We start from the raw sequence: 25,983 nt of genomic DNA, 5'->3' as shown, positions 1-25,983 counted from the left end.
AGCCAATTTGTATCAGAAATGCTTCAATTCAGATTCTTTGCAGTGAGATTCTAGTAGATGTGCTCCAGAATATGACATACCAGTTTTGTTACCATGGCAACATACTGGGTTTTAGACCTCCCTGATATTGAAGGCTTTGCTGGCCACCTTTGGCATTCTAATTTGATATTTGCCAATGGTGCCTCATCTGCATGATCCTGCAGGCATATAAATATGTTAGGTCGAGTTTGTTGCCTTGCTAAATGTTTTTCTACTTAATATAGTACATAGACCTTTTTGCAGATACGGCGGTCATTTTGATTTCTATTGTTTCGAAAGCGATTATAGGATGCTCAGGAGGCAAATGAACTGGGCATCCCATAATCACTATTTGAAACGATAGAAATCAAAATGGCCTCTGTATGTGCAAAAAAGGTCTATTAATTTGTTGCTTTTAAGTCTGTAAAACTAATGTATTAATATCATTAATGATAAAAATGATGATGACAATGACTACAGAATATTCCCATGGAAGGTTGTTTTTTGTACAAGGTGGTTTTAACGTTTGGATTAATTTTGTGGTTGAAAAAATGTGATTATTCGTAGAAGTTTCTAAAGAAACAGTACAAAATTGCTATTAATATTTAAATATTGGACAGAAATAAATAGTTATCTCAAATAAGTGTGCTCTTTAGTACAAATGTATTAATGCTGTGGTGGATGAGGAACTGGTCCATGCAAGAAATATGTCTGCTGTCCGGGTGGGCGTGGCCCGGGAGGTCCATGGGGCATTACCCTTCCTACGCTCTTTCTGATCCAAGATTCCATTTTGGGACTTTTTCCTATTACATCCTGCATAGCAAACAAACAAACAAACCTAAGCGAGCATAAAATAACTCTTAAAATGATAATTTTCTCTTTGAAAGAAGAACATAACAATGATAATTATTGTTACAGTCACTGCAGTCAAGCTGCAAATGACTTGTCTAATTTACACAATTTTTTATTTATCTGTATTAAATTCTCAGTTCTGTAAATTAACCCAATGACACCTGAACTACCTTGGACCTTCCCCCTTGACGAGTAAAATTGTCTGGCGTTAGACAGTCAGAGTAAAATTGATTAAGTCCCACTCTAGGAGTCAATGGGTTAAACAGAAATTTAGCAGACAGACGAGTCCCTCTTCGCTCACTTGACCCCACAACTGCTGGTGTCCTTGACCACCCCCTTTCCCGACAGAACCTTTTTGCCCACTTATTTGTCTTCTACTGTAGATAACGGTATTCACAATTTGACTGATAATGATTTGTGTAAAAAATTAATCATAATAAGACTTAAAACTAGGGCCAAGTGACAAAACTGTGAAGATTTTTCAGTGTCCTGTTTCAAATCTAAAAGCAAGAAAATATTTTACTCACCATACCCTTGAGAAGTGCCTGTCCATCTGCATGTGCTAATGGTCCATGGGGAGGACCAAGGGAACCATAACCCATCTCTCTGTCATGCAAATATCCTCCATCCATAGGGCCCCTAGAGGGAGTGGTATGAGGAGGCGGCTGCAGAGACTGGTGCGCTTCCACTTCATGAGGACTCCATGGAGGTTCAGGTGTCCTTGGCCTTACAAAATCACTTTCACCATCTTCAGGAAGTGGATAGCGTCTTTGCCCCATTCTAGGGCTAATAGGCCTCGGGGGTGCTGGCTCTGGAGGGTCCTTTCTAAGAGGTCCCAGGTTACCATGTCCCCAAGGAGCTGGTTTGATTACACGAGGATCCACAACCCCAAGTTTGCTGGCACCAGGAGGGCCCAACCCCTGAAGAGGGGGCACCATCCCTCTTGGGGGTGGGAGAGGAGACACCAATTCTCTCATTGCTGGTCCCTTTTCTTTCTTCTTCTTAGCTTTATCCTTTTTTTTCTTTGAAGCTACTGTCATGTTTTCTTTTTCCTGCTCCAAATAATCATCTTCACAAACTGAGATTTTGTCCACATGAGGAGAGTGTTTCTGTGATGAATTTCGGGAGTGTTTTGGAGAGCAGATAATCTCTTGAGAGGGGGATACCGGTCCTAACTTCCCACTTTTGTGCAACTCTGAAAAAGTCTGTGAAACAATAAGATGAAATGAAGACTGTCTCAGAAATGGCCGAATATCTTGTAAAACAGAGGGCCACCTGGAGAAATTAACTAGTTTTTTTGTAAATGCCAAATTTGATGCATGGGAATTCCATCAATTAATATTGGATACTTCAAACTACACTCAGTAAGACCTTGGATCTAAAATAATTATAGATTGCTATTACATGCAAGATCCGCAACAACTCTAACATCAGGAAAGTAATAATTGCGCTTGACATTAGGATACCGCAATTTATAATCTTGGGTATCCTGTGCATAGGGTGAGCTTTAGAAAGTTTTGTTTTTTGTTCCTTTGCTTTTTCAGTGCCATCTTGAATTACGTCATACATGGAGGTACATCTCGGTTTTGATACTACATATGCACAAAATCACTCCCCTCATAATATTTGCAACAACACGCTGACTTTTGGAAAGGGACATTTTTAGTAAATAATAATAATAATAATCTCTCACACAATTTCAGCAAATTCCAGATTTTCACAAATTTACTTTTTGTGATGTCATCACCTCTACACTTCAAACTTTTCCACTTTTAGCCACGTTCCACAAGCCTCACATAAAAATACTATTCCAATTGAAAAAAAAAAGGCATTATGATACATATGGCATCTACAAAAGGCAGTCCCAAGATGTATATCTTGATGGTCTCCCATCCAGATGTACCAACCCTGCCCAACAGAGATTAACTTCATTGAACTTTTGTCGTGAAGCATCTTAAAGGATTTAAATAGAAAGATGAGTACTGAATGAATCAAGCTGTTTGTTAGTACTGACCAGTGTCATGAGTGTTCCTCATGTTAAATGTACTTAAATTATTTACACGAAAATTAGAACTAATAACCACAACAATTCACAATTTAACTTGCTGTGAAAAAGAAGTTCAAGAGAACTCAAGAATGATCAACATGTTAGCCCTTCTCCTTTGGTTCAATTAACAAAGCGACTGTGGAACGAACTTCAATAATCCGAGATTACTACTAGTTGTAATAATGATGAATATTATTATTATTATTATCTTGTTTTCGCACATTGGATTTTCAATGGAACTTCAGTACTCCAGAAAGCTTGGTGACAACAAGTCTCCTCAAACTTCTAGGACCTTCCTAAGAATCCTTGCTGTGTTCAGAATCACACTTTTCTGAAGCTCGTCTATCTTGGTCTCTATCTCTAAACCAATATTCTCTAGTCTCCTCGATTATATGGACGATCTAAAGCTTTACGCCAGAAAAAACATGTCATTCAAAGATGAATGAAGTAAAAATTCAGAGAATATATAGTGAGATAAAAATGATAACAGAGTGAAATTAGGGGAAAAAAGGTGATTATGAATTTTTGTTACAAAGTATGCGGTATTGTCCTGGAAGTGGGCAAGAGTTATTGCCCACGTCCACGTCAGGCGTGATAGAGGTGTGTCAAGATTCCAGAAATTTCCTGTTGTAGAAATTTCCTTTGTCAATGATCGATGCATTGTTGAAGTCAATGACGTGGTTGTGAGACCAAGCATGATTGGCAATTCTGGAACCTTTGGCTGCCGTCTTCTCCCTGTTCCGCTAGTGTAATTCCAAGAGCAACTGCCACACCTCTATCATGCCTGATGCGGACAATAACTCTTGCCCACTTCCAGGCTACTACTTTTTAACAAAAATTCTTCGTCACCTATTTTTCTCTATTGTTATCATTTTTATCGCACTATATAATTATTCTCCGAATTTTTAATTCATTCATCTTTTTCCCTGTTGAAGACCACAGTTCTAGTGGTTGAAAGCTTGCTATTTTTAACATTTTTAGCCAGAGAACACCCACTCAAGTTTTTTATCATGACTCATCCTGGAGCCCTACGTTCCTTCAATTTTTTCATTATTATTATTATTATTATTATTATTTTGGAACTTGTCATATTACATTATGTTATGTGACTGATTGTAATGTACAATCCTTCCTGCAGGCTCCTAGTTTTAGGTTCTAAGCCTCTCATGCTAACATGGTATGTCTGAATTACTCCATATGAAAGTCAGCATATTTAACCCTTTGATTCCCAACCCGACCTGAACCGGCCATATTTAGTATTTTACTCTGTCTAACGCCAAACGATTTAACTCGTCAATGGGGAACCTCCAGGAGTCAATAAGTTAACCCATTCACTCCTCAGGTGCCCTAGGATGCGTAAAATTGATAAGTAAAATTGTCTGACTTTGGACAGAGAGTAAAATCTGTTACGCCTCATTGCCAGGAGTCAATGGGTTAATTATTACTTATTTTATTGTTCCTTATTAAAGTTGAATGTTTCTTGTCTTAATGTGAATCAACAACTTCCTCCTTAAATGTTAATCGTATTGTTCCCTAAGTTGATTACCTCTTGCTGTGAATCAACAGATTCCTCCTTAAATCTTTGTGGCTTTGAATCACTGTCAGGTCCTTCAAATTCCTCATTATTAAGTTCTTCCTCATTGTCACTTCCAAGGCTTGTAGCGCTAAGTTCAACACTAACGCTGCAATTATCAGCGTTGTCAGGTTCACTGTGTACACTGGAGGCACTACCACGCCCTTCCCGCAAGCCTGCACTGGAATACCCAAAGTTATCTTCACAGTCAATCTCAATTTCACCTTCTTCGACATCAATTATCTGATCCTTATCATCACCTCCGATGTCCAGATTACTAACAACTACAAGAACATCACCATCTTCAGTACGAAGATCAAAACTTGGAGCTTGATCCATCAGCTGTCTTGTGTCATTATCATTAACAAATCCAGTTTGCCGTATCAGAGTACTCTGGCGACGCTTCTTATCATCTGAGTCGTTAGTGTTATGGGTTTGCTCATTTCCCATACTGACTGATCCACTATGAACTTCAAATCCTTGAAGATCCGAGACATCAATGTTCTGATCATGCAAAGATCCTATCAGGTGCTCATCCGGCGTGTCTGTCGCATTGGCTTGATCAATGCCAGTTTGAACTGGAGATGCAGATTGTGGTCTTGGTGCATATGATTGGTGGTCTTGCCTGTTGAAAGCAACAGATAGCTCAACATGGTGGTAATAATAATAATAATAATAATAGTAATAAAATAATAATAATAAAATGGCGGCAAGTAGAGAAGCTGTGCCTTGAAGTAGCTCCATAATTCTGTTTCATAGCCCTGTCTAAACGAAAGCAAGCCAAGCTCGAAGCATCTAGGCATAATTATTCTTAAGTACTTCTGTCTTTTGTGAGTACTTTGCATCTTGTTTATCTAACAAGGAGACGACTGAGGGCGGATTTATACGATTAGAAGTTGAAAGTGAAGTACGCTAAACCGACACTATGGCAGATCTTGAAAAGCAATCACTAAATGGGAGGAATGCGAGAGCGGGAAGGATAAGATGGTCGGAACAAATGAACAGCGACCTGCTGGATTGCAAGCGGCAAGCGCTATTACTCACAAAATCGGAGAATCCGCCAGTTAAGGATAATGGAAGATGAAAGGGGTATATGGAACTTATGAAAGAACTATGGGATCAAATAGGACACGAAGATCGAGGGCTCACGAAGCAGAATTTACGAGACCAAGCCGCTCGACTTGAAAAATCCTTAGGCAGCGTAACTAGTACTATCACTAACGGAATAAAAGCGAAGAGAGGTGGAGATAACGCAGAAGGGGTCTTAAATAACAGACACCAAATGGCAATAAATGCTGATCAAGAAGAACTGGATTTGAATACAACCCTGACCCAATATCAACTGCGTGACCATGGTGACCTTTTCTCACAACCAGATTTGCATACAACCTTAACCCAAAATCAAGAAATGTGTAGCTTGTTAGAGCCAGCAAACAGAATAATGGAAATAATTAGCACCCACCCTGGCAACTATTCCCAACGTGACAATGACACCAGTACAAAAGAAACACCATCAACAAAAGACTTGGAAAAAAACAACCAAGCAGTTAAGTTATTGACGGAGCGCTACGAGGTAACACCAACGCAAAACCCGTTTGGTTTTCTGTGGTTAGCTAATTGCGTTCTTTACTTGGTGGTTTGCACGTTTTTGTTGACGAGAGGATGGAAAAAACAAGGGCCAATAAAGGCAGACAGACTGCAGGACAGAAAGGAAAACCTTAAAAGAATTTACGACCAGGAGGCGGGGAAGATCAGAAAACAACTGTCAATCGTGAAAGCGGAAATTGAGAGGTTGAAAGAAAATAGGAAGATCACGAAAAAAGGAAGGAAAAATAGGTGTCAGCTCCAAAAAGAATGCCAAACCATTTCTGTGGCAGGTTTGGTTAGCTACATGGAGAAAAAGAAGTTGGACTACTGAAAGTTAAAACGTGGGTTTGACAGGAAAAAAAAAACAAGGGGTCTCGCGTGTAATTAACCAACAGTTTAACACGGTCCCTGGAACAATGTTTGCGAATTTGAGTGAGATGTTGAAGAGGGACCCAGAGAATGAGTGACCAAGATGTAAAGATCCTGGAAAACGTGCTCGAGATGATTCGCGAATGTTTGAAAACATTGAAGAGGCCAGCGGGTTTTGGAGAAAGTTGTGGGAAGAGAGAGAGGGGACTGGGAATAAGAACATGGCCTGGTTGCAGGAAGTAAAGATCGCAATCTACGAGCAAGTACCACCACCAACGGCCAGTGAATGGGCTCTCAAAGTAGCGGAAGCGGTCAAAGTCTTGTCCAAGAAGCGCAACTGGAGCATGCCAGGGCCTGATAAAATCACTAACTTTTGGTGGGAACATGCTGGCACCCTGCACAAGGGTGTGGTCAATAGCTTCAAAGAAGTTTCTAAAAGCAACAAAGATTACCCCAAGTGGTTTTCTGAAGGGAAAACCTCCCTCATTCCGAAAGAAGGCGAGTTCCTGAGTGAATATCAAAGGCCTATTACTTGTCTGAATAACATGTATAAGTGGTTTACGTCTTGCTCCTCGCACCCGTGGACCAACACCTTGAACATTATGGCCTGATGGAAGGCCAGCAAAGAGGAGCGAAATCAGGGTGTTTTGGTACGACGGATAACTTGCTAATCGATAGAGCAGTAATGCTGGATTGCCAGAGAGGCAAACGGAACTTAAGCATGGCATGGATTGACGTGCACAGGCTTCCCATCTGGCTGGGTAAGGTCATTGGCAAGTTGTGTGCGAGCTGAAATACTAATTAAGTAGTAGCCACAACAAGGCAAGGGCGAAAGACTTCCAGAAAAATAAGGTTCATGAAGGGACTACCCCAGGGGTACGCTTTGTGTCCTAGATTGTTTACACTGTGCCTGAACCCAGTAGCGTGGCGCCAGCGGGCAATGGAGGGATACCCGTTATCCAAGCCTGTAGGAGTCAAAGTCCCAGATCTCCTGTATATCGACGACCTGAAGGTCTTTGCTGCCTCCAAGAGCAAGCTGAACCGAGTGCTGAAGGAAACTAGAGGAGCGATGCAGGATATTGGCCTTCACTGGAATCAGAAAAAGTGCTCAGTGGTACACATGAAGAGGGTAGCCCAAGTGCTAGACGAGTCTGCTATGGGGATGGACGAGACAACTACCATCATGGCTCTTGGGGAGGGAAAACACTTCAAATTCCTGGGGGTTCTAGAGAATGTTCGGCAGGATGAACGGCTGGCTCTAGCGTGTGCGGCTAAAGAGTATCTACGCAGGATATCTATTATATGGTCCAGCCCCCTCTCTGATTGTAACCATGTACAGGCAACTAATCAGTATGCACTCCCGGTGCTGCAGTACTTAATGTGGACACAACATTGGTCTCTATCAGAGTTATAAAGAGGTGTGGACAAAGCAGCTCGGAAGATCATACAGTGTAGTTGAGAACGGAGGCAAGCACCCAGCTAGTTTAACTTCTTTGTTATAATTATCTACCGAGGGAGAAAGGGGCTAGAGGCCTGCAATCAGTCGAACACGAGTATAAGATCACTAAAATCAAATCGCTACTGAAATTGTATCAGAATTCGGACCAGACTGTGGAAGCAGTTAGAGAATTTGAAAAACACGCCATGGCATCAGGCCACCAGTCGCTTGTAGAGAAAGCAGCCAAGTACATTGAAGAACTTAACATCACACTTCAGCTTGATATCCTAAATCCCATGTGTGTTACAACGGAAGGAAAGGTGGTGACTGCAGCTAGAGCTGGGAAACTGCTGAAGAAATCTCTAGAGATGCAGTTCTTGGAGATCGCTAAAGACAAAAAGTGGCAAGGAAAGTTATTCCGTATCAGATGGGACGATGATAGCCTAAGCATAACCAGCTGCTTTGCATGGCTAAAAGGTTGGGCTACATGCCCTACATATGTGACCCTTCACGCAAAAAGGGGGCTTATCCAAATTTCACGCTATGGCTATTTCACGGTCCTGGCCGTGAAATCGTAAAAAATTATTGGAATGTGTGTGAAATTTCCCTTTCACGCCGTGAAAAAGGTCACAGTCACCGTGAAAATATTTCACGCCGTGAAAACAGGTCGTAACGTCTGAGAAATATTTCACGCCGTGAAACAAAGTGAACTTCTTGGGTAAACATCAATCTGTTACCCTGAACATCATGGCATCATTACGTCACGCCACCTGCAAAGGTTTTACTGCAAGCATTATTAAAAGTCTTTAGGAATTGACTATCTGTCAGCGACTCGCCAACTCGGGATTGGGTCCATTCTTTTGTTTACTTTTCTGTTTTATATTGTGGTTTTGGAAAAACAAAAGAAAACGAAATAACAGAAGAAAAAAATTGTAGATACTAAAACTTTGAACAGTAGACTATCCAAATCGATGCACAATAAGATCAGCGTTTCTTATTTCGTTTCTCTGCTAAAAAGCACGCAACTTCAGTTTGCCGGAATAGGTTTTAAACGGCGAATATTTGTAAAAGAATGTCCATGGTAGTTGGATCTTTAAAGACCAGAAATTCAAAAGAATGAGCTCAGTAAAACCATAAAAGAAATCAACACGTCATGCGCTGTCTGTAGTAAAATTAGATAATCAGTTTATAGGATCAGTAAAAAAATACATTCCCTCCCAGACATAACTCATAAGAAACAAACACGTTTGGCACCACGGAGTCTTGCTATGTTGGCATAGCCAAAAAATCATTCTCTTCGCGAATAGTTTTTATTCGCTTGCACAAAAGATTTAAAATTGATTGGAATAAAAACTCGCAAGCTCTGTTGGAAAAGATTAGGTTATGGTGAAATTGCAACATTTTAAAAATTAAATTGTTTTACTTTTAAAATGTTGTACTACTAATATATGTATACGCTTCTGGTAAGTTAGCCTCAAATAATTCGTTTCAAAAATTGCACGGCACGGCAAGAGAAATGCACTAAAAGCGGTAAGTCACCGATAATTACAAGCATCAATACTCCGACAATTTCTGTAAACATTTCCATGAAAAAAACAATCCGTCCAATCGCTTGAGCTATTTCAGTCAACAAACCAGTGTAAATGTATGAAAAAGTCACCAGCAAAAAATAACCGATTTTTCAATTCTTTTGTCGCTTTCAGGCGGGAGAATTTACTACGAGGTCATCAGAAATTTCTTTACAATGTGACATTTTCCAGGCGTGAATATTCAGGAATGAAAATTCTTTTTTTTCTTGGCGTTGATCAGCTTTCACTGATTTCTCGTACCCTGCGATCAGGTATTCTTTTTGTCCTGAGTGCCAGTAGATTATTACCATGGCATGACTGATTTCTGAACAATCTGATCAATTTCACGCTGTGAATATTATTTTCACTCCCAATTTCACGGCGTGAAATTTTACCCTTAATTTCACGGCGTGATTAGTTTCACGCAAAGAGTGAAAATTGAATTTCACGGCGTGAAAATTGAAATTCACGCACCGTGACCGTGAAAAAAATTCACGGTTTTCAGTGAAATCCATAAGCCCCCTTTTTGCGTGAAGGGTCACATATACCATTGCGGGCATGTATGAGCTATATGAACAGTTGTTACCTACGAAGCTCTACACAAAGGAAAAGACGCAAACCTCCACCGATAGTTAAGTCCTATGCAGGTTATGGTAGCTGAGAGCGTAATGCACATGTACTGGCTGGATGTTCCTCCCTGGCACAAACCAAGTACCTATACAGGCATAATGCAGCTTTGAAGATTCTGTTTTTTGAGCTCCTCCGAGAGCATGGGTTAATAGGAGAGGTTCCACCATGGTACTCACCCGTGATGCCAAAACCAGCCTACCAGAACACCACGAGTGAAGCGTTTTGGGATATTCCCATCTATGCAGAGCACAACGAAGTAAGAGCAAATCGGATCGATGCGCGTCTTGTCAGCCACAAGAGGAAAGAGACGTTTACACGATTGAAATGATCTGCCCATGGATTGAGAGTAGAGCCAAGAAAGATGAGGAAAAGACACTCAAGAATGGGCCCATGGTGTGGGAGCTGAAGCAGAGATACAATGGTTACAGGGTTGAACAGTACAACATAATAATTGACGTATTGGGTGGTTATTCTAAAGACCTAGAGAAGTCGGTGAGGAAGCTAATAGGAGCAAGAGCGTGGGGCATACTTGAGCAGATGCAGAATCGAAGTCGGTCATCTCAAACACTTTGAACATTGCCAGAACATTTAAGATAAATACTTAGGTAGTTAGGGTGCTAAGGACACTAGATTTTAGGTTTTCTTTTTTCTTCAGAAATCCAGAAACACAAGTGTTGTCGCAAAACCTGTATTTTACTGATATTCTAAGCAGTTTTTATAGTGTACAAGAGTTTGATATGATTCTAAATAGGCTTTTAGTAGGGATAACCAAATTATGATGGCCTCGTGTATATTTATAAGAGATAATGAGAGTATAAAAACTGAATAATTCTCTAAATAGGCTTTTAGTAGAGATAATGATATCATCATATTTTTGCGTAAATGGTTTTACAGAGTATAGAATTTAATAATATTCTGAATTGGCTCTCTAAGTAGAGAGATTCATATCATTATGTATATTAGAATTGTACTAGGTTCCGTACCAAACTTTTTTTACTTCTAAGTGTAGCTTCTCAAGTGGTGTAGGTTACGTTATGCACCCTATACTACTCATAATGTGGACAGCATTCCAAAGTTTTCTACTGCGAGATAATAATAATAATAATAATAATAATAATAATAATAATAATAATAATAATAATAATAATAATATTTTTTCCTCAGAGTGTTTAAAAGTAACTGAATTACTGAGCCAACAAACTTTACCTCTCCATGTTGTCAGAAGGTGCAGTGGGTACCAGGAGGTCTTTTGTTATTTGTTGCTCTTTCACATGGGCATGTGCCATGAGCACCATCCTGCAATAATTCAGCTGCTTGTTGTGAATATAATCAATTGCACTGGCACCAAATGCATCCTTCATCCTAAGGTCCGCTGTGAAAGTCAGAGGAAGAGCCACCTTAATCTGGAGGCACTACCAGCAATAGCAGTTAATGATAATATTTTCAGCTAGGCTCAGGTCAAAGAACCTAACAAAGCTGGATTTTAGGCCAGAGAAATCTGGTCCAGACTTCTCAAAATGTAAAAACACCGCCTGGTCTTTATCCCAGCTTTGACCTCCTCAGAGGTCCTGTTGGTGGACTGCCACAGAAATAATTGCCAACTTAGTTGACAATAATATTATTATTGTCAACTAAACTGATTGTTAAATTGTCACATGCAAAATATTAATTAGAGAATATTAGAGGTCAAGTGAAGCTATGATCTTCGCAGCTATGAACACAATTTTAGCAATTGCGTAGAGAAGTCTGACAATTTCAGGTCTTCAACAGGGTTTGAACCTGTGACCTTGCAACGCTGGTGCAATGCTCTAACCAATCATCAGCTCCAATCATAACTGCGAAGACCATAGCTTTACTTGGTTGATTCATTCATCACGGCAACGTTAGAACCCATAAATGACCAGCTCCAAACATCAGTGGCTTCATAGCTCGATTGGTTAGAGTGTCACAGCGGCATCGTGAGGTCATGGGTTCAAACCCCGTTGTAGTCCTGAAATTTTCAGGATTCTCTATGCAATTGCTAAAATTGCATTCATAACTGTGACGATCATAGCTTCACTTGATTTCATATCCACAGTTCAATATATGATTCATTTCATATAATTATCATTTCATTTGACATGTTAATATTAGAAGTGTTACTGAATAAACTGACCTCCCTGCTCAAGAAGAAAGTTGACAACTTCTCCTTGACCACAGAATGCTGCCAGATGCGCTGGAGTTCTCTTCACCTTATCCACATCCTGAAGACCATCCACAATCCCTCTAACCTCAAGAATCATCTCACAGGCTGCTGAATTCCCTGTTTAAAGGTTATCAAAGTTTCTTAATTCTATGAGAATTGACAGGTATTGAAATGTTCATTCCTCCTTAAGTTATTGTACCTCTTTCTGCTGCAGTATGGAGGACTGTTTTGCCATCGTTGTCTTTGAGAATAACAGAGTCAGGTGAAAGTAATGCCTGAAAAAAAAAATTGATAGATACTAATCTGTAACAAAATTTCCTTGGGGGCACACTGGACTTGGTTTTACTGAAACATAATAATTGCATTCATTTCCTTATGAATGGATAATTATGGCTCATAATTAATCAAGGAAAACCTAGCACTGAGACAAGGCCCTGAGGATCAGAGAGAAAACAGAAAAAGTCACAATATAATGGGGTAGAATGTTTGACTTAAATTTCCAAAACTGATATGCACAGATAATAAAAAAACACTATTACTGGAAAAATGTGGTGCAAGCCTTTTCTCTAAATTATGGCTCAATTTGGAAACACTAAAGCAATCAATATTTGCATGAGATAAAGTTGGTTGTGTGATATCACTTGAAAGAAATGAACCTCCAGTAAGTAATTTCCAATACAAAGTTTGATTTAATTATCCATTGGTTACCTCAAGACACTCCAGTGGTCCTGTTCCTTTGACTGCCCAGTGTATCACAGACTGTCCATAACAATCTGTATCCCTAAAAATGGCATCTTCTTGTGGATCAATTCTGGACAAGGCTTGCTGCAACAACTGAAGATTTTGGAGCTGATCAAAGTGACAAGCCCACATCGCTGGGGTTAAACCTTCTCTGTCAGCTGCACTGATGTTTCCACCAAACTGAAGTAACAACTGACAGAGAACCAAGAAATAAACAAGTTTATACATCAGTCAGTGGTTTCAATAAGTACCAGGTACCGACAGCCAATAAAAAATGTTGGCAACTTCACTTAGAGAAGGTGGCTAGTTTTCGCTAATTAAAATTGAAGTACTTAAGACAGATTCTTTCAAACTTAAGATTAAAATTCAATTTGACTTTAGGACAGCATGAAGCTGTCGAAACATGATCTTCAAGATCATAGGAGCAAGGGTTAGAGGAGCAAGGGTGGCACAGTCGGTTAGAGCACGGCCTTGGTGCATAAGGTCCTGAGTTCGATCCCCAGATCTCACATCCTTGTTTTGACTCTTTCCTTTCAGTGTAGCCTAAGTAGCTTTAAATACCCTTAAAACGGAGCACTGATGGAAAGAGGGGGGTAAAATGAGCGCACCATCGGCTTCTTGGGAGAGTACTCTCTAGAGAGTAAAGGAACTTCCGACGTTAAATAACGTGTACCATTACCTTTACCTTCAATTTTGCTTTTGAAATCATTGTGGTGTTTATTATGGCCTCCTTTCTTAAATGGAATGCTCCCAGACACCCCATCTGCTGTTAGGCCCCTTTATGATAAACTCGGTTACCCCACTCGAACTAGCTGTGATATTGTCAAATTTTATTGAAACCACTGCATCAGTTATAAAAAAAGAATTTGATGGGAAAATATGCTAATTTTGGAGCATAGTTACAAAAACAAGGAATGACCTAAAATTATCTAAAATGAGCTACAACATTATCTGAAATGATCTAAAATGAGCTACCATGGTATCTAAAATCCCTGGGGGGTGGGGGGGGGGGTACTCGATGTATCCCTGGTTGGGGAGGTGCAGCGCGGCCACTCATACCCTGACCCTGTTTAAGACAAATATCGCTGATTTTCCTACCCATTTTAAGACAGAATTCCGCTTTTTGATACCCTGTTTAAGACATTTAACCCAGTTTAAGACAAAAATTGATAAATAGATACCCTGATTAAGACAAAAAATGATAAATTCGATACCCTGTTCAAGACAAAAATCCCGAAAAACATACCCTGCCTGGCTGCACGTCCCCATTAAGCCCTTATAAGGGGGGACCCCCCCCCCCCCCCCCCCAGGTCTAAAATAACCTAAGATGATCTAAAATGACCTAAACTGAGTAGGGCATTCAGATCATTAATTTTTAGATACCGTTGTAGCTCATTTTAGATACCATTGTAGCTCATTTTAGGAGGTCATTCCTTGTTGTAGTAACTACAAATTTTGGAGCTTTGAAGTTGACAATAATTTTTAACCTTCAAGTCATCCACCGATGGACTGGCAGCAGCCCAATGCATTGATGTCCTCCCTTGATTGTCTTCAGTGTTGATAGATGCCTGTGGTCAGGAACAATATTATAACCCTTGTTTCTTTCTGTTTCAATAATGTATTTGTGATGTACTGTTAATTAGTATTGCAATGTAATGAAGGTGTTAATAAACCCTTGCATTTCAGTGAAGGCATGCTGTCTAATATTTAACAAATTGATGTCCGTTTTTCATGCGTCTGTCCCGTTATTGATCGTGAATTTCGTCATAACATTATCAATGTAGCTGTGGATCCACGAGGCGTCATAGCCGAGTGGATCCGCAGACTACTTTGACAATGTTATGACGAAATTCATCATCAGTAACAGCACAGACGTATGAAAAACTGACATCAATTTTTTTTACAATAACAAAAAGGCAGAGGGGTCAAAATTAAGTCAAAACACGAGAAGAATGAGAGAGAAAAACGAGAGAAACTTCAATCTGACTGACGCAAGCAATATCACATCATCCTCGCATAAATTATAAATTTATGTGTCTGTCCGCTTATTGACAATAAAAATTAACAAATGAGCGTGCGAAAATTTGGCAGTCATTGTAAAAATACAAATTTCTACTGTGTACAAATTGTCATATCAATGGCCTTGGGAGAGTTTTAGTTCATTGGATCGTGTGTGTGCTCATATGTAATAATAATTATATAGATTTAGCCAAACCTAAAAGCAAAGCTCCTGGGTTATTTATTCTTACTATGGCTTGAGCCTGCGATCTAATCGAAACCCAGCAACTGGTCAGCGGTCGACAACAACAAAAACGGCTGACCTCGGTGAGCTCTAAACTTGAGCCCATGATATGGTCATGTGAGACTGGTCAGCGAATACCTTGTTTAGGCAGGTATAAATTTACCATAACATGGATGTCCAATATCAATGATGTACACAGTAAACTAACTGGAGTATGGCTGCCTTGATGAGCTCTGAATACTGTTCACATCGGCATACACATGGAGGGGTGGACATATGTAGGGTCGTACGGTGACCAAAATCAAATTTTCTTGCACAGACGGGTTACCATGTTTTTTTACCCATGGTGCTCCACGTGTGTGCCTTTGGCGTGCTGAGTTCCACTATAAGAGTTACCAGTAAGTCTTGGGTGTAATGAAGGAGTTTGCTCTGATTCAACAGAATTACTCCAGCATGGGTTTTGAGATGCCTTAATTCACTGAAAATTATGTATGCCACTGAACTTAAGATGATTGGTGGATAATTACTCTCAAATATGTTCTCATCATGTTTCATTCATAGTAAAATACTACTACCTAGAAACTAGTCCCTTTTACTACCAAGATTTTAGGTAGGTGGCAATAATTTTCTACCCCTAGTTCGTTCGGATATACGTGGGTAAGGCAGGCATTAATTTGCTCACTCTGCAATATTGAAAACAACACCTTAAGTCCCCGACATGAATTATTTACCAGCTGGGTCGTCTTGACACTCCCTGAGAGCCGCTAACCAGAATACCAACTAAGTCTGATTTGATCAAGCAACTAAAAACATTCAATGTTTATCTTACTTTGGCTCCCAACACGTCTATTAAACACAGGTCATGGGTCAGTGTAAAGGTCATTGTGTTACAGGCATTAAATAAACAACACTGAAAGTGTCCCCTAGCCCTAATCACTCTACAAAAATGTTGTTTCAAATCTGGGGGAAACTTCTAGCTTAATGTTGTTTGTCAGTGAAGCAGGGACTTCTAGTCTTGACCTGTGGAATGTGACCTGTGTATTAGACACACCTCTTAGCTGGTTGGTTACAAAACATGATGATCTGAATTCAATGACACATTGTACGGACATATTTTACCTTGTTCCTGAGCAGTAATGTCAAGGCAGTGGTGTTATTGCAGTAGGCAGCTACATGGAGAGCGGTGGTGCTATCTAATTGAAAATCAAATAAAATTATATTTTAATTAAGCCCCAAAGAAAGTATCTCCAGAGGTAAATATCGGGCAATAGAAAATCCATAGGCCACAGGAATGATAGATACAAAATTTATCTGATAAACTAAATTAGGGAGATCTGTAAATGGCGTGTCCATTTGAATCCCATATAGATTGGATGTGAATAGCATATCTAACTTCTATTGTCACAGGGATAATTAGTTGTCAATATCATCTTGCTTATTAGTTCCCTTTTGGAACTTAAATTTGGAAACTAAGAAACCAGGAAGAGAGATGTAGCATAAGTATAAATTACGGTGTCATCTGATTCCTAACAAATTTTAATAATGTTCCAGTGAATCAACTCCAACGGAAATAAATTTTTATTTAATGCTGCTATAAAGGAGATGTTCAATTTTTTACCCATTTAACCCTTTCTCTCCTAAGAATAATTAATTCTTACAGATTTTAATCTATCTAGAGTCAGACAGTTTTACATGTATTTGTCAATAAGGGCTGGTTCAGGGATATTAAACAATCAACTTGTAGTAACAATTCAGAATGACTTTGGCATACTTGGAAGAAATTCAAATGCCTGCAATAAGGAGAAAAACCTAAGAGCTTATTATATCCCGGATTTGCAAGAATGTTATGGTTCAGTTCCTGTTAAGATAGCCCTTATGTCTTTTTCCAAGTATGCCTGAGTCTGGCAATAAATAAATATTTTCAAAACTTAATATCTATTGGAAAAATGTGGCAGCTTGCAGTATGCAGCACTTTAAAATCTAATACCATTAGCCTGATGATTCAGATCAGAGTTGCCATTGATGAGCATTTCCAGACATTCATTATGCACAGGTGTGTTGCCATGTATGCAATACATTACAGCATTGCGCCCTAAACCATCGACTTGCTGAATAGCTTCTGAATCTGCAAGAAGGATAAACAGCAACAAAAACTAAGTTAATAATAGGTATCACAAGCCACATTAGACAAGAAAGTCAACACATTTTAAGAGACTCAGAGAAGGGGATAGTCTTTCAAATTGCAAAAACAATTTGATTGGGTAATACTAAAAACAAGAAGTGGAACGTTCATGGGGAGCACATGTCCACAGGGAGTTTAAATATACAATTCCTCAAAAAAATAAGACAAACCACAGAGTGCCATCTTATCAATTTTGAATTATTGACCACAGGCCATCATAGTGTGACCATTCAAGAGGAATTTAGACATTGATCAGTGAAAATCCGTTGAGTGATGATAATAATGTAATTAATGTAAATGCAATTGGGCGAACTAATCTGCACGTCAAGTGGTCATTAAACAGAAAATCGTATTTAATCACCACCACTAAAAGCACTAATTCTGACATCCAAGATATGAATAATAAATTATCTCTTCAACCTTGATTTAAGATTTCGTTCAATTCTTCTGAATTCCCCGATTTTGCAGCTTGCAGGAAAGGAGGAAGAGAGGAAAATTCGTTTGTCCCAAGACTAGCGGACAGGCGTGGTGATTCCAAATTGTACCACTTCCATTCGAACTGATCATGTGTTCCACAAGCTGGTGAAACTGGACTTATCCCACCATTTAATATAAGACTTCCACTGCATGATCTGTTATTGAAACGAGGTGAAATTCCTTCGGAAAAAGATCGGCTGCGGAGCTTTTTGTAGTACTTTTGCAAATAAAATAGAACAAGGTTCATCGAATCGCGTAGTTCAGCTGTTGATTCTTCGCAGGCAAGTTTCGAAAGAAACTCTTGAATCAACCCTGCTGTTTTCTGAAAATCTGAAAAAGCAATGGAAAGGAAAGCAACCAAAATTACACATTACAGATTTTTCCAAAATCCATACACGGAAGACAACGGGGAAATACATTAATTACCACGTTTTTTTACAACCATTTCAGCAACCAACTTGCGATTTGCGCGCGGGAAAATAAATTCGGCGAGAAGATCATGATGGATTATCAAGAATCGTAAGGTATCGATTCCTATCAAACATTACTGCCCATATAAATAAAGCTCTTGAAAACGCTAAGTGACAAGTCTGTCTAACCAAGTCCAATCTTGTTAATTTTCTCAAGACGAAAACAAACTGCTGTTGCATGGCATTATGGGATAGGTCCTAAAGACTTAAAATCTGTGAACTCACGTGAAAATTCGTTACATGGATTATATGCCGAAAATATAATGCTGTCACATTTTTCAGGTTTTACTCGTTGCTTCAGATGTGGTGCTTCGAGATTATTGAACATAAGACATCAAATGTTTTCTGGCTCAAAAGTCGAGGAAGGGAAAAGTACCCATTTTGGATATGAGTCAGTATCAGAAAAGGAGAAAACACAAAGAGGTAAGATGATAAGATTAGGTGGCTCTTGACAGTTTTATGGATTTCCTACATAGTGGGGTTGGGAACAAAATAATTAAAGTTTGAGTTAAACAATTATCATACTTGAAACCGAGATTAAGTTGAGAAGGGAATAGAGGTATGAGGGAATGTATTAATATTATTATTGGTTATAAACGATATTCTATTAGTATAGTTGCCATGGCAGCACAAACTGCAGTCTAGGTGGTAATTAGCTGTTCTGTATATTTACATGCAGAGTTTAGCCAATGCTTTCTACAAGATAAGAGCACCTTCAGCAACTGTAATAGAATTTTACAAACAATTTAGGTGGGAAAATACATGATTTTTAAGAACCCCATTTCATATTTTGTTCCTAAAAGATGTTTTTAAGATGAAGAGAAATTATCTTTGTAACCTGCCTGCATATAACCTGCTTGCAGGCGGTAATTTGCATTTCAGTCACCATATTGGACAGGTGAAAGTCTGAAGATCTGGGATGAGTGTGAAAAGAAAACTCTGAAGTTGTTCTCGTCCTCTCTTGCCCCCCTTTCACTCCCCCTTCCACCATTTTGGTCACCTGGCCTAGACCTATCCTATGCTCTTCCAATATGGCGTCTGATATGTGTTTTGCAGCGTACAACAACATTAACTGCCTGCAAGCAGGCTATTAACTTTGAGGCTGCAGTGTCATGTGCTAAAAATTAAACAGATTACCAGGTGGAAGCAGATTAATATGATTGCTAAAAAGATTCACCATGGTTGTTCTCAATAGCCTGGATCATCCATTGAACAATGAATTTTCAAACTACTTTTGATTATTCAACTGTTGTGAACAACTTAAGTACATATGGCTTATGTTGTCTACTGCAATTTTCATCATTTTGTGGAATCTCATCTTCAAGCACAAACAACTTAACTGCGTTTTGGCTTCCATCAGTCAAACTTCTGACGCCAGTTTACCTGACACCATGTATGCTGAAACCAATATTGATGGGTGGCATTATTTAACCAACCAATCAGCATCTTTGGTTCCCACTGTGCATTCTAACAATCGGACACAATGCCAATGGAAAGCGATGAAATCTGTACAGATCTTTACTAAAGAATCTCTAAAAAGGTATCGTAATCATGGTACATGTATTCGAGCTGTGAGACAGAGTCAATCTTCCCTGTGATATTTGGAAATTTGATTGATGGTCCAAGCCAAAACACAGTTTGGCACAGCATAGTGCTTGAAGGTGAAATTCCACTGAATTATGAAAATTGCAGTAATTGCATGTGGTCAACTTAAAATTCTTCTTAACAACTCCAAATGATTCCTTGAGAGAAAAAGTAATAATAATAATAATAATAATAATAATAATAATAATAATAATAATAATAATAATAGTAATAATAATAATTTTGGGATTTTTGTTGCTTACATCCTCCTTGATACCAAAATCCATTACTTGAATGTTGTATCCCTGATGTCCAACGTCTAATTTAGGATTCAATATCGCCATTAGAAGTTTGGGTTTTTGGTTGTTTTGGTCCAAATATCACATCAAAGAACATTCCAAAAAGCCACAATCCTTTTTAGGTTATCTTTAGAATAATAATCATTAAGTAATAATGAACTTTAATTGTACAATGTACAATAAGTGTCACCCGTCTTAAGCCCTCACAGGGGGCATGTACTAAAACCAGGAACACCGGAACACTCCAGAACACCGGTACACTCCGGAACACCCTGGAAGCAACCCAAAACCCTCAATTTGGCTAACCCTATGCCTAGCTAGGCCTTAAGTTGGTTTTTAGGCCTAGGGTTAGCCAAATTGAGGGCTAACCCTAACTTCCAGGGTGTTTCGGAGTGTTCCAGTGTGCTAACCCTAGGCCTAAAAACCAACTTAAGGCCTAGCTAGGCCTAGGGTTAGCCAAATTGAGGGTTTTGGGTTACTTCCAGGGTGTTTGGGTGTTCCGGAGTGTTCCGGTGTTCCTGGTTTTAGTACATGCCCTCACAGGGACACTAATTGGGGACACCATACAGAAATCAAAAATGAAATCAAATCAACTCAATATTATTGATATCAAATTGTAAGTTAGGTTTTGAAGAGAGGGGAAAATGGAGTACCCACATGCAATACCAAGTCTGGGAATCAAACCCAGGCCAAGCTGGTGAGAGGTCAGAGGTCAGTCAGAGGTGAGAGCACTGACTTCTCACATCCACCTCATCCCTGCTTCCTCTGATTCCATTCCTGGGTGAGAATTATATAATTGTCAAATTCTCCACCATAACACCAGCACATAAGAAAGTTATCAAGCATTCCCATCTGAGGAGGGCATGGGAAGATTTTTTTTCTTGACACAAGCAGAACTTCCTAATGAAAACCTCTCTTCCAAAAAATGCATTATTTTGATGTCTTACTTCAACTATTAAATGAGAAATTATTGAATTTCTTGATGCCTTGTGCTTCAGCTTACCTTTGTAAGCAATTCATGTGACCTTAAAACTTCATACTTAAAGTTCTTAACAATCTAACTACAGCATGTACAGGTGATCTTGACTGAAATTAAAGTTGCAAAGTTTATCACTGTTTGATAAGCACTTTAACTTCACTCCTAAAATAGCCACCTGTGTGCTCAAAAAAAAATGTTAACTCCCTTTTACTCCTAAAATGGCAACTGGTTGATGTTGATCTGTTCACCTCCAGATGATTTTACTTGTCAACAGAGAACACCCTAGCAGTGAAAGGGTGAAGCATTTGCAATATTTTAAATTAAGCTTGAAAAAAATCTGGGATGAGTGGGATTTGAAACCTTGACCATGCGATTGAGCTGCACTTGCCCATATGCATTTTGATTGCATGGTTTCGGTTTCAAATTCCATTCAAGCCTGTATTTTTCAGGCTTACTAAAAGGGAAAGGAAAGGAACTTTATTTAAGTGTCTAATCTTCTAGCGCTGTAGAGCACTGACCTGGGACACTGTAAATTGAAATTAACAAGTGAACACAAATCAAATCAAATTTTGGTTTTTGAGGAAGGGGAAAACCGAAGTACCCGGAGAAAAACCTCTCGGTGCAGAATAGAGAACCACCAAACTCAACCCACATATTGATGCTGAGTCTGGGAATCGAACCCGGGCCACATGGGTGGGAGGCGAGTGCTCTCACCACTGCGCCATCCCTGCACCTTCAAGCATAACAAACTGTGATGATCTTTGCAACTTTTATTAATTTTCATGTTCATTTCACATTTGAAGGATAAAACGTTATCACGACATTGATTGATTGTTATTTTGTAGTTTACAGGGTGTTTGAAAATGTTGCGAGTTCTTATGACAAAATGAATGATGTAATGAGCTTTGGAATACACAGATTATGGAAAGACAGATTGATCAGAGTGCTTAACCCACCTCCTGGCACAAAACTTTTAGACGTTGCTGGTGGAACAGGTATTTCACTTCTAGATCTACTGATCTTGGTGGTCTGTTGGTTAAGACAGTGAAAGTTGGGTCAATGGTAGGCTGCAGCCTTAGCTTCTTTGCACCCAATAGGGATGGTACAGTAGTGGACTGTACTGGCCTTCCATGGATTTGTTTCATTCTTGACCCAGTGTTAGTTGTCATATGGGTTCATTGCTGGCAAATGAGTTTTTTTCCTGACGTATCCTCTAAACACCATCATTGCCAGTTTCCTATGATGTTGGGCTTGGAATGGATTGCTGCCAAGTGCTTACTTCTGAATTTGGCGTAGTGACATTGAATCCCTACAAAAATGTCATTTATTGTTATAATTATTTATGTTTGATTAATTTTATCCATACACAAAGTGATATTATATTTAAGGAGCAGTCGTGGCTCAGGTGGCTAGTGTGCGGCTTTCGGAGCGAGAGTGCCCTGGTTCAATCCTCGGTGACTTAAACATCTGTTTCGACTTTCCTCTGATCCGTGTAGCTATAGCTTTAAATACCCGTAAAATGGAGCTCTGACAGAGGGAGGGGGGTAAAGGGCGCACCGTGGGCTTCTATTGATACCAGCCTCGTAGCTGAAGGAACTACCGACGTTAAATAAAGTAACTTTACCTTTACCTTTATTATTTTTCTCTTGATGTGTTTTTCTCGCAGGAGATATTGCTTTCAGGTTTCTTAACCACATTGAAAATAAGAAGTTATCACGAGGCAATTTAAAAACAAGTGCTGATGATTCCTACGTCACCGTGTGTGACATTAACAAGGCTATGCTTGATGTTGGGCAGCGGAGGGCAGAGAGATTTCACCACACTTCAGGTTTGGTGACTTGATAGTTTTTCATTGCAAGTGGCATATACAAATACATACTTAATAGACCTTATTTGAGTTGAGCCTGCAGGCACATTTTCTTTTGTTTAAAACTCCATGCAAAAGAGGCCTAAGGGTCAATTTGATACAAAATGACCCCTTAGGCTTGTTTATGCGGCAAAACCACTGATAACTCCAGTAAGAACTATTTACCACTCCCCATAGGGGCTTTTCAGGGCCAATGAAACACAAGCAATGAAACGATTGAACAGAACAACTGCTACAACAACTGTTAAAAAGAAGCCCAACTGGCTGGAGGCAAACCAGTTGGCTATTTACAAAAGTAGCTGAGAAGTTTAACTTGGAACTACAAGGATCAAATTGAACATGATCAGAACGAGTCTTGAACCTGGAATTTCTGGATCTCAAGGCAAGCACTCTAACCACTGGGCTACCCAAGCACTGTAACAGTACCAAGCACTGCTTGGTACTTTAGAAATAAATTATACCATTTCACAACACAGGTATTTCATGGATTCAAGGAAATGCTGAAGAACTCCCTTTGGCAAGTGCGTCATTTGATGCCTATACCATAGCATTTGGGATACGAAACGTCACAAGAATGCAAAAGGTCTTTCCTTTTCACAAGAATAAATTCTCATTATCTGTGATGCTTATTGCAATTTTTCTGGAGTGGACAAACACCATTGTAAAAAGATTTTGTGTTATCTTTTAATCATTAGGCTTTGAGTGAAGCTTACAGAGTATTAGCTCCCGGTGGAAGGTTTCTTTGTCTTGAATTTAGTGAGGTGCAAAACAGCCTCTTGGCTAGGTAGGCAGAGGTTAAGGTATTTTCTTATAGATAGGCATAAGCAAATTGTTGTTAAATTGTTTTTGTGCTACCAAAAAACGTTGTGGCAAAATCTTATTTGATCGGAATAATGAACTAAAATTTTGGACCCCAATCTTGAGAAGTATCTTTGTTTACCCTTTTAACCCATTGAGTCCTGAACCCCTCACCCCCAATGACATAAGACAGAGTAAAATCTATCTATCAAACACTCCCAGGTGTCAATGGGTTAAGACATGTTTTTCTGTGTGTTTACTGCAGGCTTTATGAGAGTTATTCTTTTGAAATGATTCCTGTTATGGGACACGTAATTGCTGGAGACTGGAAGTCCTACCAATATTTAGTAGAAAGTATCCGCCAATTTCCAAATCAGGTTTGTTGGTCAACTTTTTATGAACTTATAATAGATTATTTTTCTTTTTTTATATTGACTGACCATAGAGGTGTTCAATGGCATTCCCAGGGCATTTCCCCCACCCCATCCCAGGAAAGACCCTGGGTGTTTTCTGGTGGCACAGGCAAAGCAAAAGAAATTTATTTTGCCAAATACTAAATGAACCAATTTATCACAAATCTTGGAATGTTCAATAATCTTTTTTTATGTTTGCATACATTTCTTTTTCTTGATTCAGGAGGAGTTTACGAGAATGATAGAAGATGTTGGATTCAGCAACGTGACATATGAAAACTTGAGTTTTGGAATAGCAGCAATTCACTCTGGGTTTAAATTGTAAATAAATTTAAGTAGAGATTAACTGTGGCCTGTTGTCAGCAAAGAGATGTGGAAGTGTCAGATATGGGAAGGAACAATATTGCCCTGTGCAGTTACAAAAGTGGGACCAGATGAACACTGATCAACTCAGATCAACATAAAAAAAATGATAAGGCCCAGAGAAATCACCTTAAGCTAACCTTGGTGAAATCGGTGCGAACGTCAAATAGTTTTGGCTTACTCGATCCAAGTTGATCCGGTCCAACTTTTGTACCTTGCCAAAAAAATAACCTGGTTACAATATGATCCTTGCCAGCCTTTTGCTTCAAAGACGTGAGATATTTGTCTTGGGATCTATGAAGAAGACCTCACCACATAAAAAAAGCTCTCAAATGACTTCCCCAAATTCTTCATAAGGTCAGATCTGTCACCTGCTCATTTTTCATGGAGTTTTCATTTCTCGCATAGTTTGGTTTGAGATGAATACAACTCTGTTAGACATAGCAGCCAATGGGACTCAAGTATACTTTAGCCTGTTCCAGATAGTAGGGAAAGAAAAAAATGCGTGGGAAAAATGAGTGGGTGCTTGGGTCGAGGCAATGCCCCCACTCGCTTTTCACACGCAGTTTTTGCTTTCCCGACTATCTGGGAGCCTGAAACAGGTTATAGTTCAACACCCTGAAAGGTGTATCTTGCAGAAAGGGCAGGGACACACTTAAACTTCACAGTGGCAATGAAGGAATCACCCTAACAGAATAACAGGAAAGGACAAAGAAGCTCTTTATTGCTTCTTTAATTAATAAACAAAGTGAAAAATTATGTGAAAATTACTGAATAAAATATGGATTGTCTTGAATCAAATTCTTTGGCAAGTTCAAATCAATAACAGAGAGTGATATGACATATTACACCAGTCCACCCTTGCAAGTCTCCCCCCCCCCCCCCCCCCCCCCTCCCCCTCGTCCGTTCCTGAACCATTGAAAATACACCACAAACGTTTTGCACCAACTGATCAGGAAACGCTTAACATATCAAGCTATAAATTCGGGAAATATCTCTTTTGCTCAATTCGGCAGAGTTCCACTGTAGATGTTAAAAGCCCTTAACTTCACAAATATCCTTTCACAGAACAATTCCTCGTTTTGCTTTCAGTAAATTATTTTACACTTGGTTCGGAAGTGTAACGCAATCCGATTTTAATTATTCTGTCAGCCACTTAATAATATTTGAAGACTGCTTCTTAAAATGTCATACTTTACGACCTTAGAGTGCATTGGAAAGTCATCGGGAAGATCAGCTAGCAGAAGTGTTAAATTGAATTTTTTCGTGTAAAGCACCCTGAAAGCACGCAAGCCTTTCTC

General features: G+C 39.3%; 2 protein-coding genes across 2 annotated transcripts in view; one reads left to right on the top strand and one right to left on the bottom strand.

The window, feature by feature from the left end:
• Positions 1-18,535, bottom strand: part of LOC137974648 (uncharacterized) — a 20,584-nt gene extending 2,049 nt beyond the window's left edge. Inside the window, exons 1-12 of the mRNA XM_068821566.1 lie at positions 18,336-18,535; positions 17,853-18,239; positions 17,238-17,375; positions 16,370-16,443; positions 14,496-14,576; positions 12,976-13,200; positions 12,467-12,542; positions 12,238-12,384; positions 11,289-11,454; positions 4,464-5,115; positions 1,398-2,075; positions 1-831 (exon numbers count right to left, since the gene is read on the bottom strand). The exon at positions 1-831 is cut by the window's left edge and continues 2,049 nt beyond it. Of these exons, the coding sequence (XP_068677667.1) occupies positions 685-831; positions 1,398-2,075; positions 4,464-5,115; positions 11,289-11,454; positions 12,238-12,384; positions 12,467-12,542; positions 12,976-13,200; positions 14,496-14,576; positions 16,370-16,443; positions 17,238-17,375; positions 17,853-18,239; positions 18,336-18,354 (2,790 nt within the window). The 5' untranslated portion in view covers positions 18,355-18,535 and the 3' untranslated portion in view covers positions 1-684. The remainder of the gene's footprint in view (positions 832-1,397; positions 2,076-4,463; positions 5,116-11,288; positions 11,455-12,237; positions 12,385-12,466; positions 12,543-12,975; positions 13,201-14,495; positions 14,577-16,369; positions 16,444-17,237; positions 17,376-17,852; positions 18,240-18,335) is intronic.
• Positions 18,536-18,566: 31 nt separating this feature from the next.
• LOC137974649 (2-methoxy-6-polyprenyl-1,4-benzoquinol methylase, mitochondrial-like) lies at positions 18,567-25,977 on the top strand. Its single transcript, XM_068821567.1, has 7 exons — positions 18,567-18,802; positions 22,087-22,236; positions 22,908-23,069; positions 23,585-23,691; positions 23,804-23,892; positions 24,172-24,283; positions 24,543-25,977. The coding sequence occupies exons 1-7, from the start codon at positions 18,643-18,645 to the stop codon at positions 24,642-24,644; spliced, it is 882 nt and encodes a 293-aa protein (XP_068677668.1). The 5' UTR covers positions 18,567-18,642; the 3' UTR covers positions 24,645-25,977.
• The last annotated feature ends 6 nt before the right edge of the window (positions 25,978-25,983 follow it).

Source organism: Montipora foliosa, chromosome 11 (assembly GCF_036669935.1).
Source record: "Montipora foliosa isolate CH-2021 chromosome 11, ASM3666993v2, whole genome shotgun sequence".
NCBI classification, from domain to species: domain Eukaryota; kingdom Metazoa; phylum Cnidaria; class Anthozoa; order Scleractinia; family Acroporidae; genus Montipora; species Montipora foliosa.
Note: the sequence above shows the minus strand (reverse complement) of the source record. Positions and strands in the feature narration are given on the sequence as shown.

Coding starts and splice junctions, on each gene's coding strand:
- LOC137974649 (XM_068821567.1), top strand. CDS start 18,643: ATGCTGTCACATTTTTCAGGTTTTACTCGTTGCTTCAGATGTGGTGCT. Junction 22,237..22,907: donor AGACGTTGCTGGTGGAACAG/GTATTTCACTTC, acceptor TTTTTCTCGCAG/GAGATATTGCTTTCAGGTTT. Junction 23,070..23,584: donor GAGATTTCACCACACTTCAG/GTTTGGTGACTT, acceptor TTCACAACACAG/GTATTTCATGGATTCAAGGA.